The sequence below is a fragment of the Mercenaria mercenaria genome, chromosome 5 (genome assembly GCF_021730395.1).
Source record: "Mercenaria mercenaria strain notata chromosome 5, MADL_Memer_1, whole genome shotgun sequence".
NCBI lineage: Eukaryota > Metazoa > Mollusca > Bivalvia > Venerida > Veneridae > Mercenaria > Mercenaria mercenaria.
This window is the reverse complement of record NC_069365.1, coordinates 68,035,716-68,050,124: the sequence shown is the minus strand read 5'-3', so window position 1 is coordinate 68,050,124 and position 14,409 is coordinate 68,035,716. Positions and strand designations below refer to the sequence as shown.

Below are 14,409 nucleotides of genomic sequence, written 5' to 3'. Positions count from 1 at the left end.
ACCCCAACTTGCTACATATGCCCATTTTAAACTTCCAGGGACTGCTATAGTGCATTCTACCGAAATGCAGTTGTTTTGTCTTTTGGGCATGTACGAAAACCACAGGCTAATTGGATCTAATTTAGCTTCTGAAAATTGTTTATTGCAGTGACTAGCCATCCGGTTTATATGCTTACTAAGATATTCGTAGAGAGTTAAAACAGTCCATCTAGAAATAAAGCCAAAATTAGAAAATTAAAAAAGATGGCGTTGAGGTAGAAATAAAAAATTGATGCAGACTTCCCACTTCTCCCTAAATCAGATTATGAGCACAATCCAGGTCAAAATTACCAAAGAAACCATTATGTTAATCCTTTTAATTCTTCAGTCAGTCAGGGGTGTAACTGTTTTAAGTTATGTAAGTTGTAACCTATTTCAGTTACTTTTTCAAGCATTTTATAACCTGTATTAGTTATAAAATTTATATACACTGGGACCCCGTTATAACGCTGTCGTCGGGGTCCAAGGTTCGAGACCCGCGGATCTAGCGGGGTTAAATTTATAACGCGGGTTGATCGTATCAGCGGTATACGCAATACCCCACCCACCGGTAACGTATTTTGGACGCTGTTTTATGTTAATAAGAAATAAGAATCGTATAAACGGGACATTTATTTACCTTAAATGCTACTGAAATATACAAAGAATTATAACGCTGTGTCATCTTCTCATTTTGTCGTGATTATAGAAGAAAATTGGATATGTGTATCCCGGAAGTAAACATATCTAATGCTGTGTGAGGAGTGCGCGGTCGTGAGAATTACATATGCACTGCAATTGCACTAGGGGTTTATGTAACTAAAAGAGAAAAAACGCGGACAGTCTTAAAAAAATTAATTTTGAATAGATTTACATGAAGGAAATCGATAAATAAGATAGAAATTTTTTAAATCACCGTCGTTGATATACGATATTAAAAAGGGAGCACATTCTCAGTAAGGCTTTCAGTGCGTCTAATCTTCGTTATTTCCAAAGAATTGAGTGTGATGATTACGAAAAACGGCTGCAGTTTATTACAAAATTCGATTTTTTATTCACTCAAGTGATCATATCATCTGCTTGATTGGTGCAAACTTAAACGGTTTGATAGTTGACTGACCAATGTTACACGCTTGTTATGCAAACAATCTAATTTTGACACGGTACTGATTGCCAAATTGTCACATGTCTACATGTATTGAAACTTTAACAAAGGCGATACGCAAACAAGTAAGCTAGCAGACGATTATTGATTTTTGTGACAGTTGTCATGGAAAGGTGTTAAAGTACACGTACTTGTAGTTTTAACTCTGGTTATGGTCAAATTAAGTAACATCCGCGGATTTTTTTTTTTTTTGATTTAAATTTTTTTTTTTTTTACCCTCTAAAATTTGGGCGCCAAGGCCATACAGCGTTATACTGGGGACCGCGGTATATCGAGTAGCGTTAAAACGGGTTTCGAGTGTAGTTAACTCAGGTAGGTTATTCAGAAAAAGTCTTTTTGCTGTTCTCACAAAGTGACCGTTAAAGTGAAATTAGTAGCAAACTGTGGTTAATCAAATTCTCTTTTAGTCTGAGCATGACCTGATAAGCATAATGGGATATATTAAGAGTTTCATAGCTTTAAAACGTTTATCAGCCTTGCGTAAAAAATTTTACTGCATAGCTGGAAAGATAAAAGGTCGAAGGATTCAAGAAATAATTGCATTAGTCTCATTCATAATGAGGAATTGGCACTGGAGGGCTTTGTAATATTTTATGATAACTGAAACAAGTTATGAAAGTTTAAGCAATAACTCAGATGGGTTATAAACTGCGATAACTTGAAACAGTTACACCCCTGACTGTCAGTCCCGGGAAAAACCACAAATTTGATAGAGCTTTCCTTACGACAGACAAAGGGCTATAAAACATTTATTGAACTGGCTGAAAATACTGTGTTTTTCTTGGGATTAAAGAATGATAAATACTTGTTTCCTTAACTTGCAATGTATTTTGAATAACAAAAAAAAATAAAGCAAAGTTTTGAAATCATCTCCTGCTTTTTAAAGATAAATTTATAACAATCTTGTCTTTTATGTCTTTTAAGGGGGAATGGTACTTTGTCAAAATTTAAGATTTGCTAATAGTCGTATATATCAAAATAAACTTGAAGATATTTCAAATTTGTATCATCATCTTTTAGAGCGATAAACATGCGTATGACGTTACCATGACGTCGCAAACATGACCCGTTTTCGCGCTTTTTACGTCCGTTAATGGTAGCACTAAAATGGTATAAAACTCGATACTACAAACGTATTGTTGGCGTCAATGCATTAGATTATATATCAAACGACAGAATAAAGCAATTTCTTAGTGATCATTAACATGAAAAGGTATTTTCTGTCCGAATTTTTGAAGGAGGTGCGAAAACAGACTTTTGGTTGTTTAAGAAAATTCAGGAAAAAAATCGCTTCTGATCCATTTTGTCAAAGAATGGCCCGTGGAATTTTTGCCAAATTTTTGTATGTAAAAATTCATTATGTTGTTAATGGCTGTGCCAAAATAGAAAAAAGTTCACTGTAGCGTTTTTCTAGTACAACCGTTTAAATAAGAGTATTGTGACGCAATAAACAACGTCGCTTAAGACATGACGTAAGCACGTGAATATTTACATTATTAGCCTTATTTTTACACCAGTGGCTGCAAAGATGGTGCTCTCCATACATATGTGGAACGATGCTTTCTAGCGCCTGTATTAATTCAGCTTCTCCTTTTTGTTTGTTTTGATTGACAGCGTATGTGAATTGTTTAATGAATGATGATTTCACTTTTTCGGTTAATGATGGACAGGCTCGACTAATCTTTTCAAGTTTATTTCCTACGATCCGTTTTGTATGTGCTGGATCTGAAAATTTTACAATGTCAGAATTAACTTTCTCCTATGTTATTTCGTTGCTGTAGAGTCATCGTCCTCTATAATATGTTTGTACATCAGTCCAGAATTGCATGCCTCTTTATGCAATTGAGCACGAATATCGGGCTCCATAGCTTTTACAGAATTGCTCCAATTTTTTGGCATCTGTGAAGTTGACCATATTTAATTGTTTTCGTGTAAACTTTGATAAGTTTTCACACAGTTATTGTTACTTTCAAACATTACATATATTGCAACAATATTTGTTACTTATTTATAAACTTGAACCCAAATAATAAAACAGTTATTGACTGTTAAGCCATCAGATATGATGTGATATTCAACGGAGGAGGACAATATTGACCTCTTCCAGTGAATACCATAGCATATCCAATGGCTCAAGGGTCAATAATAATATAATTTTCAAAACGAAATTAACATAAATAATTGACAGAAAACTCAATAAAAATATTGCTCTTTTTCACTCTAACTTTTAGAAAATTATTATATTTATATAGCAGTCTTAGATAATTATCACTCACACGGGTGTGTTAAATTTGCATATATATTATTTTTGTATGTGTATTTATTTTATGTAATAAGTTGTTTTGAAACAAACATGATATTTTGATGGCAAATTTATATTTATAGATAGATTTATTGATAATATTTCTTTAGTACTAATATTTACGAGATTATCCCATTTTTGTTTTCATGCAAAAATATAGCCAAGGGAGACAAACAGATACCGATTAAGTACGGCTGTTATATACATTCTTATTACAGAAACACAACCTAAAGTATAGATTTGTACCAGCATCGTGTTGACTTGTCAGGAAATTATCAGTAGCGCGGTACGGTGACCTCGGAAAAGGGCGCATAACATGCGAGATTGTCGGCTTATATGGAAATTCCAAATGAATTCATATTGTTGTTTGTTTTGATTGATAGAATCCTGTTTTACGGCCCTTTCAGTATTTCAGTTATGTCAGGCAGGTAGACAAGCTTACTGCCGCTCATTGGCTATTTTTTTATTAAAAATATAAGCATTCTTAATTTATTAAGACTTATTATACAGCCATTCTATTCAAACTTATTCTTTCTATAATACGTGTAAAATAAAAGCTCAGTACATAATCCAGGATCGGGAACGGATTTAGCATCTTTTTGAGTGACCGTTCTCTAGTGTATACTGCTAGTTTCTATTTGGACCAACATTGCAAACTTTAATATATTTTTATTGAATTTTAGGAAAGACAATATTGTGAAACAAGCCGCGAAACAAACGGCATCTGGACGAACATTCACCATTCTATATCGTTATGTCGTCATGTAAACGGAAGGGGAACCTGTACGTGATGGCATGTTTAAAATTCATAATTTAGTCGTTTCTATTCAGGCTTTTTCCCGTCCTGTGCAACAAATAACAAATAACAGAAATATTTAAATGAAATGAGCCGCGCCTTGTGAAAACCAACATACGGTGGCTTTGCAGTCTGGTCAGGATCCATGCTGTTCGCTAACGGTTTCTTAAATTGCAATAGGCTTTAAAAGCGAACTACATAGATCCTGACAAGACTGCGCAAGCTGGTCTGGATCAAAGCTAGTCGCAAAGCCACTATGTTGGTTTCTTCATGGCGCGGCTCAAATAACATATGTTAAAACGGGTAGAACGGTAACCATTTATGTAAATGTTTTGACGTGTAATCTTTGCAAACAGTACACGGCGGAATCTTAAAATTCATACGTAACATTCGAATTTTAAAATTCCGTTGTACTGCTTGCAAAAGAAAATAGCGTATATATATAAAACTGTGAACTTTTAGGACTGCCTACGTGGTCTGATTCACTGAGATATCTCACTGATGGAGGACTGTAAGTTCGAGCCCCGCTACCGAACATGGCTCTTTATGTGAGAACACTTGGTAGGTTGTGTCATAGGTTAGGGGTTTAGTACTGGTCGTTCCCAGGAACAATGTTTAAGGAAACTACCCGCCATACTGTTGAAACGAGCGTAAAAACTTGATTCAGAAAATTAATCAACTTTTTTAACAGTCTTATTACTGTAGTACTTACTTAAATTCTATAAATCTGCCTTTAATTGTATCATTAATACAATTTAAACGAAATTCACATTCGGATAAAACTGTGCGGAAATGTTTGTATTTTAATTATCCCATGCTTACCTAATGCAGCTGTAACGTTTATTAAATAGGGGTTCCGTAAAATGCCATAGCATTTTAGATTTTACATTTTAAAATGTAGTACACTATATAGACCATACTTAGTTTCGGAAAATAGGTTTTTTCCAGTAAAGTCTTTGTTTTGAGTTTAACGCTTTTTTTTCAACAATTTTTCAGTCATATAACGGCGGGCTGTTAACCTAACCAGTTTTCCTGGATTCTGTACCAGTACAAACCTGTTCTCCGCAAGTAACTGCCAACTTCCCCACATGAATCAGAGGTGGAGGACTAATGATATCAGACACAGTGTCGTTCATCAAATAGTCACGGAGAACATACGCCCCGTCCGAGGATCGAACTAGCGACCCCAAGATCCGTAGACCAACGCTCTTACCTATTGAGCTAAGCGGGCGGGCTTCAGTAAAGTCTTTTTCCGCATATTTTGCAAACATTGTCAAATACATTACCAAAATATGCATAATCGACGATTCTTCTTTTTTGCTTTTCTCCGAGTTTGAAAAAGGTTCATGAAGTGGCTATTGAAATGAACATCAAGAACTTCTAGTAACTTAAAAGATACGCACTTTTCAATGAAAATATTTTGAAATACTGCATGTTATAAAATGTGTAATATTTTTACGATTAGATTGAAATATTTAATTCATGTCTCATAACTGCTTGTTTATAGGTTTCCAGGTAGAATTATTACAAGCCATTTAAAATAAACACATGTAACGTTACATAACGATTACATGTCTTTTAACGACGCTGCAGTAGTCAAGTTCAAACGGTTTTACTACAAAAACGCTTCGGTGAACTTTTTTCTATTTTGGCATAGATATTAAACAACATAATGAATTTTCACATACAAAAATTTGGCAAAAATTCCACGGGCCAATGTTTTGCAAAATGGATCAGAAGCGATTTTCTTCCTGAATTTTCTTAAACAACCAAATGTCTGTTTTCGAACCTCCTTCGAAAATTCAGATAGAAAATACCTGTTCATGTTAATAATCACTAAGAAATTGCTTTATTCTGTCGTTTGATATATAATCTAATGCATTGACGCCAACAATACGCTTGTAGTATCGAGTTTTATACTATTTTAGTGCTACCATTAACGGACGTAAAAAGCGCGAAAACGGGTCATGTTTGCGACGTCATGGTAACGTCATACGCATGTTTATTGCTCTAAAAGATGATGATATCAATTGGAAATATCTTCAAGATTATTTTGGTATATAAGACAATCAGCAAATCTTAAATTTTGACAAAGTACCATTCCCCCTTAAATACCATTCAGTTTTTATATTGAACACCAGACCTCGAGACAGCCCTATACTGCCTATTTTGAAACTTCAAAATGTTCCCATTTCTACCCTTGGAGTTCTTTCTTAGAATGATGTTTAATGTGAATGGTACTGACCTGTTATTAAAAAAGAAATTAGAGGTTACATGGTGCAGCTGAAAAAGTAAATTTTCAGTCCCCTGATGGAAATCAGCAGGCTGGTGAAGTGAGAAGTGTTTAAAAAAAGAATAAAATGGTCTGGGCCTAGCTTAAAATAGGCAATTCTTACTAAGATTAGTTAGAATTGCTTCATTAATGTCCAAAAAGACCGATTCTAGCAAAACTCAAATGAAATTATAAAATAAAAGTTATGTAATAGCAAACAACTTGTCAGTTTAGTTGTAAAAGTCCCCTTTTTGAGATGACTACTTTAAGATTAAGCCGTCACTGATATTTTTGTATTATTTGATATTTTTAGCATACGTTACTGCAATGGTGTTGGTGATAAAACGGTGTTAGCTAGTCTTGGTAGTCATGACTTCAGACAAGCTGTGTTTGATGTTTGTCTACATGTGGTCAGAGGGAACCTAAAACAAGAACAGGCTGTACATGCCTTTGCAGACCTCAAGGTTGGTGGATATAAATAAATTTACTTGATTCTCTAGGTAATTTACATATTTTCTACTTTCATGTAGAACAGAAGCTGTGTTATAAATATTATAATGCCTAAAAATATATGTTTCAAAAACTGTCATGAGAAAGTTTTAATTTGTTATGTAAGTAATTATTAAAATTATAGCTATTTAGAATTGCTTTCTAGAGTCTACTTTGTAATATTGGTGTTTTGTTATAATTTCAGGATCATTTCCCTGATTTTGTTTCCTTGGTGGTGGATGTTCTTGGACTATTAGGTAAACTTATAAATATTATGTCTTCAGCACAAAGTAATCATTTTTGGTAAATCTGATTTTTAAGCTAACACAAATTCTTCAAATGACTGTTCCTTTGCAACTAAGGTGCCAGTATCAAGTTTGAATAAAATGTCACTAATGCAATGTAGATTTTCTTAAATGATAAGAAGAAATATAATTTAATATACTAGTTTTGGAAATCGTGCCAGCCATATAAGAAATGGGACACAGGACTTTCAGTCAAGAAGTAGAAGTTATATGCCAGGATTTTGTCATTCATCATATACCTCTGATTCATCTGGGAAAGTTATCAGTTACTTGGGAAGTATAAGCTAGTACTAGCACTTGGACTTAGGCACACATAGGACATCAGCCAACCTTAAAATTGCTGAAATTATCACAGTTACTAAAATATATTATTAGCAAACTTTTATTCTTTTTATATACCTTTTACAGATGTAGAGCTGAACTGTGTTGATGAGGTTAAGGTGCCAGGGACAGATTTTATAGTTTAGTTCAAACTTTTTCTCTGGTAAGAACAAAACCTGTTTCCTTTAGTAGTTAATATCTTCAAAAAGTTGTTTTTAGAGACTATTCTGCAAGAGCATATATTTATACAGCTATCAATATTGGGATGTAATCACTGACTATATTCATCTGTGCTTATTAAATGTTTTTGAACCAGTTTGGTGGTAACAAAGTAGGTTATTTTACTCCATGTTTTCAGTTAAAAAAAGTACAGGAGATGTGTCTTTCTTCAGTTCCTTTTATTGTTTACGTATTTTGATGATTTCTTTTCCTGCAGAGTTTTGATTGTGAATCTCTACTGAAGTCAAGATTGGATCATGATACGCTTGAGAATGCTGGACTTGTACCAAACAAAACTGTTTTCACACAGAAACATGTGAAAATAAAGACAAGACTTTAGTATGTATATTATAGCATTGTTGTTATAAAGTACAGCTGAATCTCTGTATCTCAGATTCCAAGGGAATGAAGGGATCAAGCATTTTATTTCAAGATAACTGCAATTCAACTTAAAAATGATATTTTTTCATGTGTTTTTTGGGACAGGACTTGAAAATATCTTTGAGATAGCCGCAATTTTTAGGTTAAGTGAGTTCGAGATATCGAGTTTTAACTGTATTATATTTTCTATTAACACAGGGATTGTTCAACTCTAAAAGTACTCTTGAAAATATGATATTATGAAAATCTGGGCATTTTGTGTGGTGTTTTGAATTCTGATTATATGAAGATTATTTAGCTATTCTCACTAGGACAGCCAGTCATTAGTTTATAAATTGATTTTCCACAAGAGTTGTAACAGGCCTGAGACTGTTCAGAACAGGTGTGAATTTCGAATATCAGCATGTTCAATGTGTTATTTATGAAGCTACAGCAGTTTGTTAATAGCACTTTAATTGTAGCTCTCTATCTGAAGGCATGTTAGTCGTGGCAATTTTTATGCTCCTATGTTAACACCAGGGAGATGCACAGTGTTTAAAATGTGCATCCGTCAGTCTGTCTGCACACTTTTATATAAAGTCAACATCTCCTACAGTTTCAGTCTAGGATCCTGCCCATTTAGCTCAGTAGGGAGAGCACAGATCTATAAATCTCAGGTCCTGAGTTCAATCCACGGGCGGGGCTCTTCTAGACGATTTGGACCAATGGTAAAAGCCATTGTGTCTGAAATCATTTGTCCTCCACCTCTGATTCATGTGGGAAGTTGGCAGTTACTTACAGAGAACAGGTTTGTACTGGCACAAAATCCATAACACTAGTAAGGTTAACTGCTCGTAGTTACATAACTGAATACTGTTGAAAAACAGCGTTAAACTGAAAACAGACAAACAAAAACAGTTTCAGTCTAATTGAAATGAAACTTGTATTGTTTTACAGTTACAAACAGCAGAAGTTTAACCTGCTACGAGAAGAAAGTGAAGGATACTCAAAGCTTGTGACAGAACTAAATCAGGAAATTACAGAAAAGCTAACACCGGAAGTTGTCTTACAGAATATAAAATCCTTAATTGGTAATGTGTTCACATTAACATACAAAAGGAAGTAGATGTAGTGTATACCCAGTTAAAGCATAATCATTCAATTTTTGGTGCTAAAAATATTCTGTATATACCTTTTATGAGAACTCAATTGAAATAAGAAAATTTTGCTGTGTTTCTGTGTCATATACAGTTGCATTAGAGAGGATTTAGTGTTTTAAGGTTGGAGATACCTTTTGAAATGATTAAAAGTCAGCATTGTAGATATGTTTTTTACACATGTAAGATATTGGCTTTTGTTTATAATTGAAATGTCTGTAGCAGTATATAAGAATAAAGTATTGTTAAATAATATTTATTCTCAAGGCTTTAAGCCTTAGTTAATTAATTGTAATTTCATTTGCTATTTTAGGTTGTTTCAACTTGGATCCAAATCGTGTGATAGACATTTTACTGGAATCATTTGAAAATCGTCCTGAGTTGGAGGATTTCTATGTGCCATTAATACAGGCATATGTGAAGGACAATATTACTCTGTGTCATTGTCTTGGGTTTAAGTTTCAATTCTTTAAGGTAATGTACTATAAGGTTATTTTCCTCATGTGACTGTCAGATGCTGTATGATAATGTTAAAGGTGCCATAATGTCTAAAAGCCTGCACCGTTGAACTAAGTAAGTAGAAAGGTTGTGAGTTTGACGGCCTGGACAAGCTGACAGAAGACTATGCATGTATTGTGGCTTGTCTCCAAGCACTGATCCATTGGAGATGTGTTCATGACTTGCAAAGAAGAAAATAGTACTGATACAGAATTAAAAAGAAGGGATCATGTTAGGCAGCTGATCTTTGTCAAACATAATATTGAATAATTTGAATCTGATGAGCAAGCTATCAAAGCTTGCCAGCGGCATTTTAATTGTAGTGAAGTGAAATGCTCCACTGATCAACATGACCAGCTCATCTGCAGGGTTTTAGATGAAATGCTTAATTGAGTCACCAGTTCTCTCACAGCTATTATTATTCAGTCCTTTGAAAAAAATTAAAAAATACTTTAATACTTGAGACATCCTTTCATACCTTTCTACAAAAATTGATATTTATTTACAGGATGATGAAACACCAATGTCTTTGTTCAAGCTTGCAGCCTTGTTGATGAAAAATGAACTGGTTCAATTGGATACATTATACCCACATGTAAGTTGAACTGATATTTACCTGAAATGATAGTAGTCTTACGTATATGAAAAAAATCTTGATAGTTATTCCTCAAAAGTATGCAACGTCAGATAAATTAGAGAAAGGTAAATGAAAGGCGATGACCAGGAATCACAAGTATTACTGCATAAATTAATTTGGATGTGTTTTAAGCAAGCCCGCATACGTTTGGCATATGTTCATTTTAAACATGCCCATACAGTGCTAGCCCTGGCCATTATAAATTAATAGCCACTTTTTTTTTTCGGGGAAAAAATTAATAGACAAACTTTGCGAGCGCTTTCGCATTTCAGTAAAAAACATAAAACAGGGTATTTATAACTAATCTTTTTTTGTTCATGGACCACTTAAACACACTTTATTTTTCAATTATCATTATTCATGTTTATCATAGGCTTTGAATAATCAAACATTTATGCATCTTCAGTTCAGTCATAAAACAGTATTTATCAAACAAACAGGAATAATGTTGCTTTTTTTAGCTCACATGTCACAAAGTGACAGTGTGAGCTTTTGTGATTGCGCAGCGTCCGTCGTCTGTCGTCCGTCCGTGCGTCCGTCCGTCCGTGCGTAAACTTTTGCTTGTGACCTCTCTAGAGGTCACATTTTTCATGGGATCTTTATGAAAGTTGGTCAGAATGTTCATCTTGATGATATCTAGGTCAAGTTCGAAACTGGGTCACGTGCGGTCAAAAACTAGGTCAGTAGGTCTAAAAATAGAAAAACCTTGTGACCTCTCTAGAGGCCATATTTTTCACAAGATCTTCATGAAAATTGGTCAGAATGTTCATCTTGATGATATCTAGGTCAAGTTCGAAACTGGGTCACCTGCCGTCAAAACTAGGTCAGTAGGTCAAATAATAGAAAAACCTTGTGACTGCTCTAGAGGCCATATTTTTCATGGGATCTGTATGAAAGTTGGTCTGAATGTTCATCTTGATGATATCTAGGTCAAGTTCGAAACTGGGTCAGCTGCGGTCAAAAACTAGGTCATTAGGTCTAAAAATAGAAAAACCTTGTGACCTCTCTAGAGGTCATACTTATGAATGGATCTTCATGAAAATTGGTCAGAATGTTCATCTTGATGATATCTAGGTCAAGTTTGAAACTGGGTCACGTGCCATCAATAACTAGGTCAGTAGGTCAAATAATAAAAAAACCTTGTGACCTCTCTAGAGGCCATATTTTTCATGGGTACTGTATGAAGGTTGGTCTGAATGTTCATCTTGATGATATCTAGGCCAGGTTCGAAACTGGGTCAACTGTGGTTAAAAACTAGGTCAGTAGGTCTAAAAATAGAAAAACCTTGTGACCTCTCTAGAGGCCATATTTTTCACAAGATCTTCATGAAAATTGGTCTGAATGTTCATCTTGATGATATCTAGGTCAAGTTCGAAACTGGGTCATGTGCCTTCAAAAATTAGGTCAGTAGGTCAAATAATAGAAAAACCTTGTGACCTCTCTATAGGCCATATTTTTCACAAGATCTTCATGAAAATTGGTCTGAATGTTCACCTTGATGATATCTAGGTCAAGTTCAAAACTGGGTCATGTGCCTTCAAAAATTAGGTCAGTAGGTCAAATAATAGAAAAACCTTGTGACCTCTCTAGAGGCCATATTTTTCATGGGATCTGTATGAAAGTTGGTCTGAATGTTCATCTTGATGATATCTAGGTCAAGTTTGAAACTGGGTCAGCTGCGGTCAAAAACTAGGTCATTAGGTCTAAAAATAGAAAAACCTTGTGACCTGTCTAGAGGCCATACTTTTGAATGGATGTTCATGAAAATTAGTCAGAATGTTCATCTTGATGATATCTAGGTCAAGTTTGAAACTGGGTCACGTGCCATCAATAACTAGGTCAGTAGGTCAAATAATGAAAAAACATTGTGACCTCTCTGGAGGCCATATTTTTCATGGGGTCTGTATGAAGGTTGGTCTGAATGTTCATCTTTATGATATCTAGGTCAGGTTCAAAACTGGGTCACGTGATCTCAAAAACTAGGTCACTATGTCAAATAATAGAAAAAAAACCACGTCATACTCAGTTCAAAACTGGGTCATGTTGGGACAGGTGAGCGATTCAGGACCATCATGGTCCTCTTGTTTTTTTTTTATTCGAATTCCTAGTGCAAATCTAAATGCATTTTCAATAAATGTCATTATACATTCCTCATATCACTAAACATACCGTTGATACTCGTGTAAAATGTGCAGATTTATGACCCCCAGGACCAACCCTGAGTCGTGAATGCATAGTATTCACGGGTATAGACGATTTTCAAACTTGTAAATAAAGTTCATTTGCGATTTTGCCATTTTGGTAAAGGGAAACTACTCTCAGCGCTTACTGTCTACGCTAAAAGAGCGAGTGTTTTTATGCCCCCGAAGGGAGGCATATAGTTTTTGAACCGTCTGTCGGTTTTTATCGGCTTTTGAATAAGATAATCGCCATTTGGCGATAATGTCGATTGGCAGCGCGAGCACTGACCATGTATTTCGTACCCAAGTGTACACTATAAAACAGTAGTTCACATCCTAGCACATGTTTTAAAGAAGAAAGATATGTTTTATTCAAGTTTTGATGAATAGATTTATATATTGTGGAGATGTTTTAAAAAAGGTATATACAATATAGGGAGATGTTAAGTTGATATGGTGAAGTAAAGAGATGCTGTGTTGGTATGTGAAAAGTTATATATTATAGACACATTATATATTGATATGATGAAAAGGTATATATTAAAGAGAGTTATTGTAGCAATATGATGAAAAGGAATATATTGTAGAAAGATGATATAATGATATGATGAAGAGGTTTTCTACAGATATGCTATATTGAGGTATATTGGTATTTTGGCAGCTATATCCCCCAGACAGCACTATCACAGAACACAGTAAGAAAGAAATGAATGATGCTAAACAGTATGCCAGAAAACTGATGGTTGTCAATCTGTCTGACAAGGCAAATGAGGACAAGAAAAAAGAGGAAGACGCCATCAAAATTGATCCTGTAAATATTTTACCTTTATTTACACTAACATTTTGTCTGTAATATTGCTCCATAATGCTTCAGTTAGTGCTGCATTACTAAATGTGATGAAAACTAATTTTCCTGGCTAGGGCTAGAATGCCACGCTTTACATTTAGAAATTAGGTATGTGATTTTCATTCAGTGGAAGTTATTTGATCTTGTAGGGGGGAAATAAACTGTTTGTAACTTTGTTTTCATACATTAGACATACATTTCAGCACAAGAATAATCAGAAGCTGGGCCTAGTTGAAGCTCTGTTGAGTATAGGAGCATGGGAGAAGTCAAAATCAATCTTAGATAGACTACCAGAGTTCTTCGGTACCACATACAAGCCTGTAGCTGCAGCACTGTGTGCCCTCATACATACAGTCATGGATCCTGTGTACAGAAAGTAAATAGTGTTATATACTGTGAAGTCATTTAATTTTTTGGGCATGAAATTTTGAAGTTTGGGCTTAGGAGATACAAATTCGTAGATATCAAATTCTGAATGAAAAATGAATAGGAATTTAACTTGTTCAGTGTGATGTTATTTCGTGTATTGACTCAACCACAAAATCCATGAAGATTAGCCCATCACAAATATTAATGAATTCACAAAATTCATTATTCTAAATCCACATAATACTGTACATGGTAAAAATTGCTTTTATGAAACAAGTGCTTTGTACAAACAGCAGCTGTGAACTTAAATGGGATATTGCAGGATGTATACATGAATGAAATTGCATAGAGTGGATTTGAAATAAAACATAGTTGATACCTTGATCTCTAAAAAATTTCCCAATGGCAACCTATTTGTTGAAATAACTAAACTAATGTAAGATACTCTCAATCACTAGCATATAAAGATACATA

The 14,409-nt window shown here is 34.5% G+C and overlaps 1 protein-coding gene across 1 annotated transcript; it reads left to right on the top strand.

Annotated features, from left to right (window-relative positions):
* The first annotated feature begins 243 nt into the window (after positions 1 to 243).
* LOC128557356 (THO complex subunit 2-like) lies at positions 244 to 13,967 on the top strand. Its single transcript, XM_053544665.1, has 10 exons — positions 244 to 254; positions 6,867 to 7,017; positions 7,248 to 7,299; positions 7,788 to 7,831; positions 8,105 to 8,226; positions 9,205 to 9,338; positions 9,718 to 9,878; positions 10,411 to 10,497; positions 13,381 to 13,530; positions 13,770 to 13,967. The coding sequence occupies exons 1-10, from the start codon at positions 244 to 246 to the stop codon at positions 13,944 to 13,946; spliced, it is 1,089 nt and encodes a 362-aa protein (XP_053400640.1). The 3' UTR covers positions 13,947 to 13,967.
* The last annotated feature ends 442 nt before the right edge of the window (positions 13,968 to 14,409 follow it).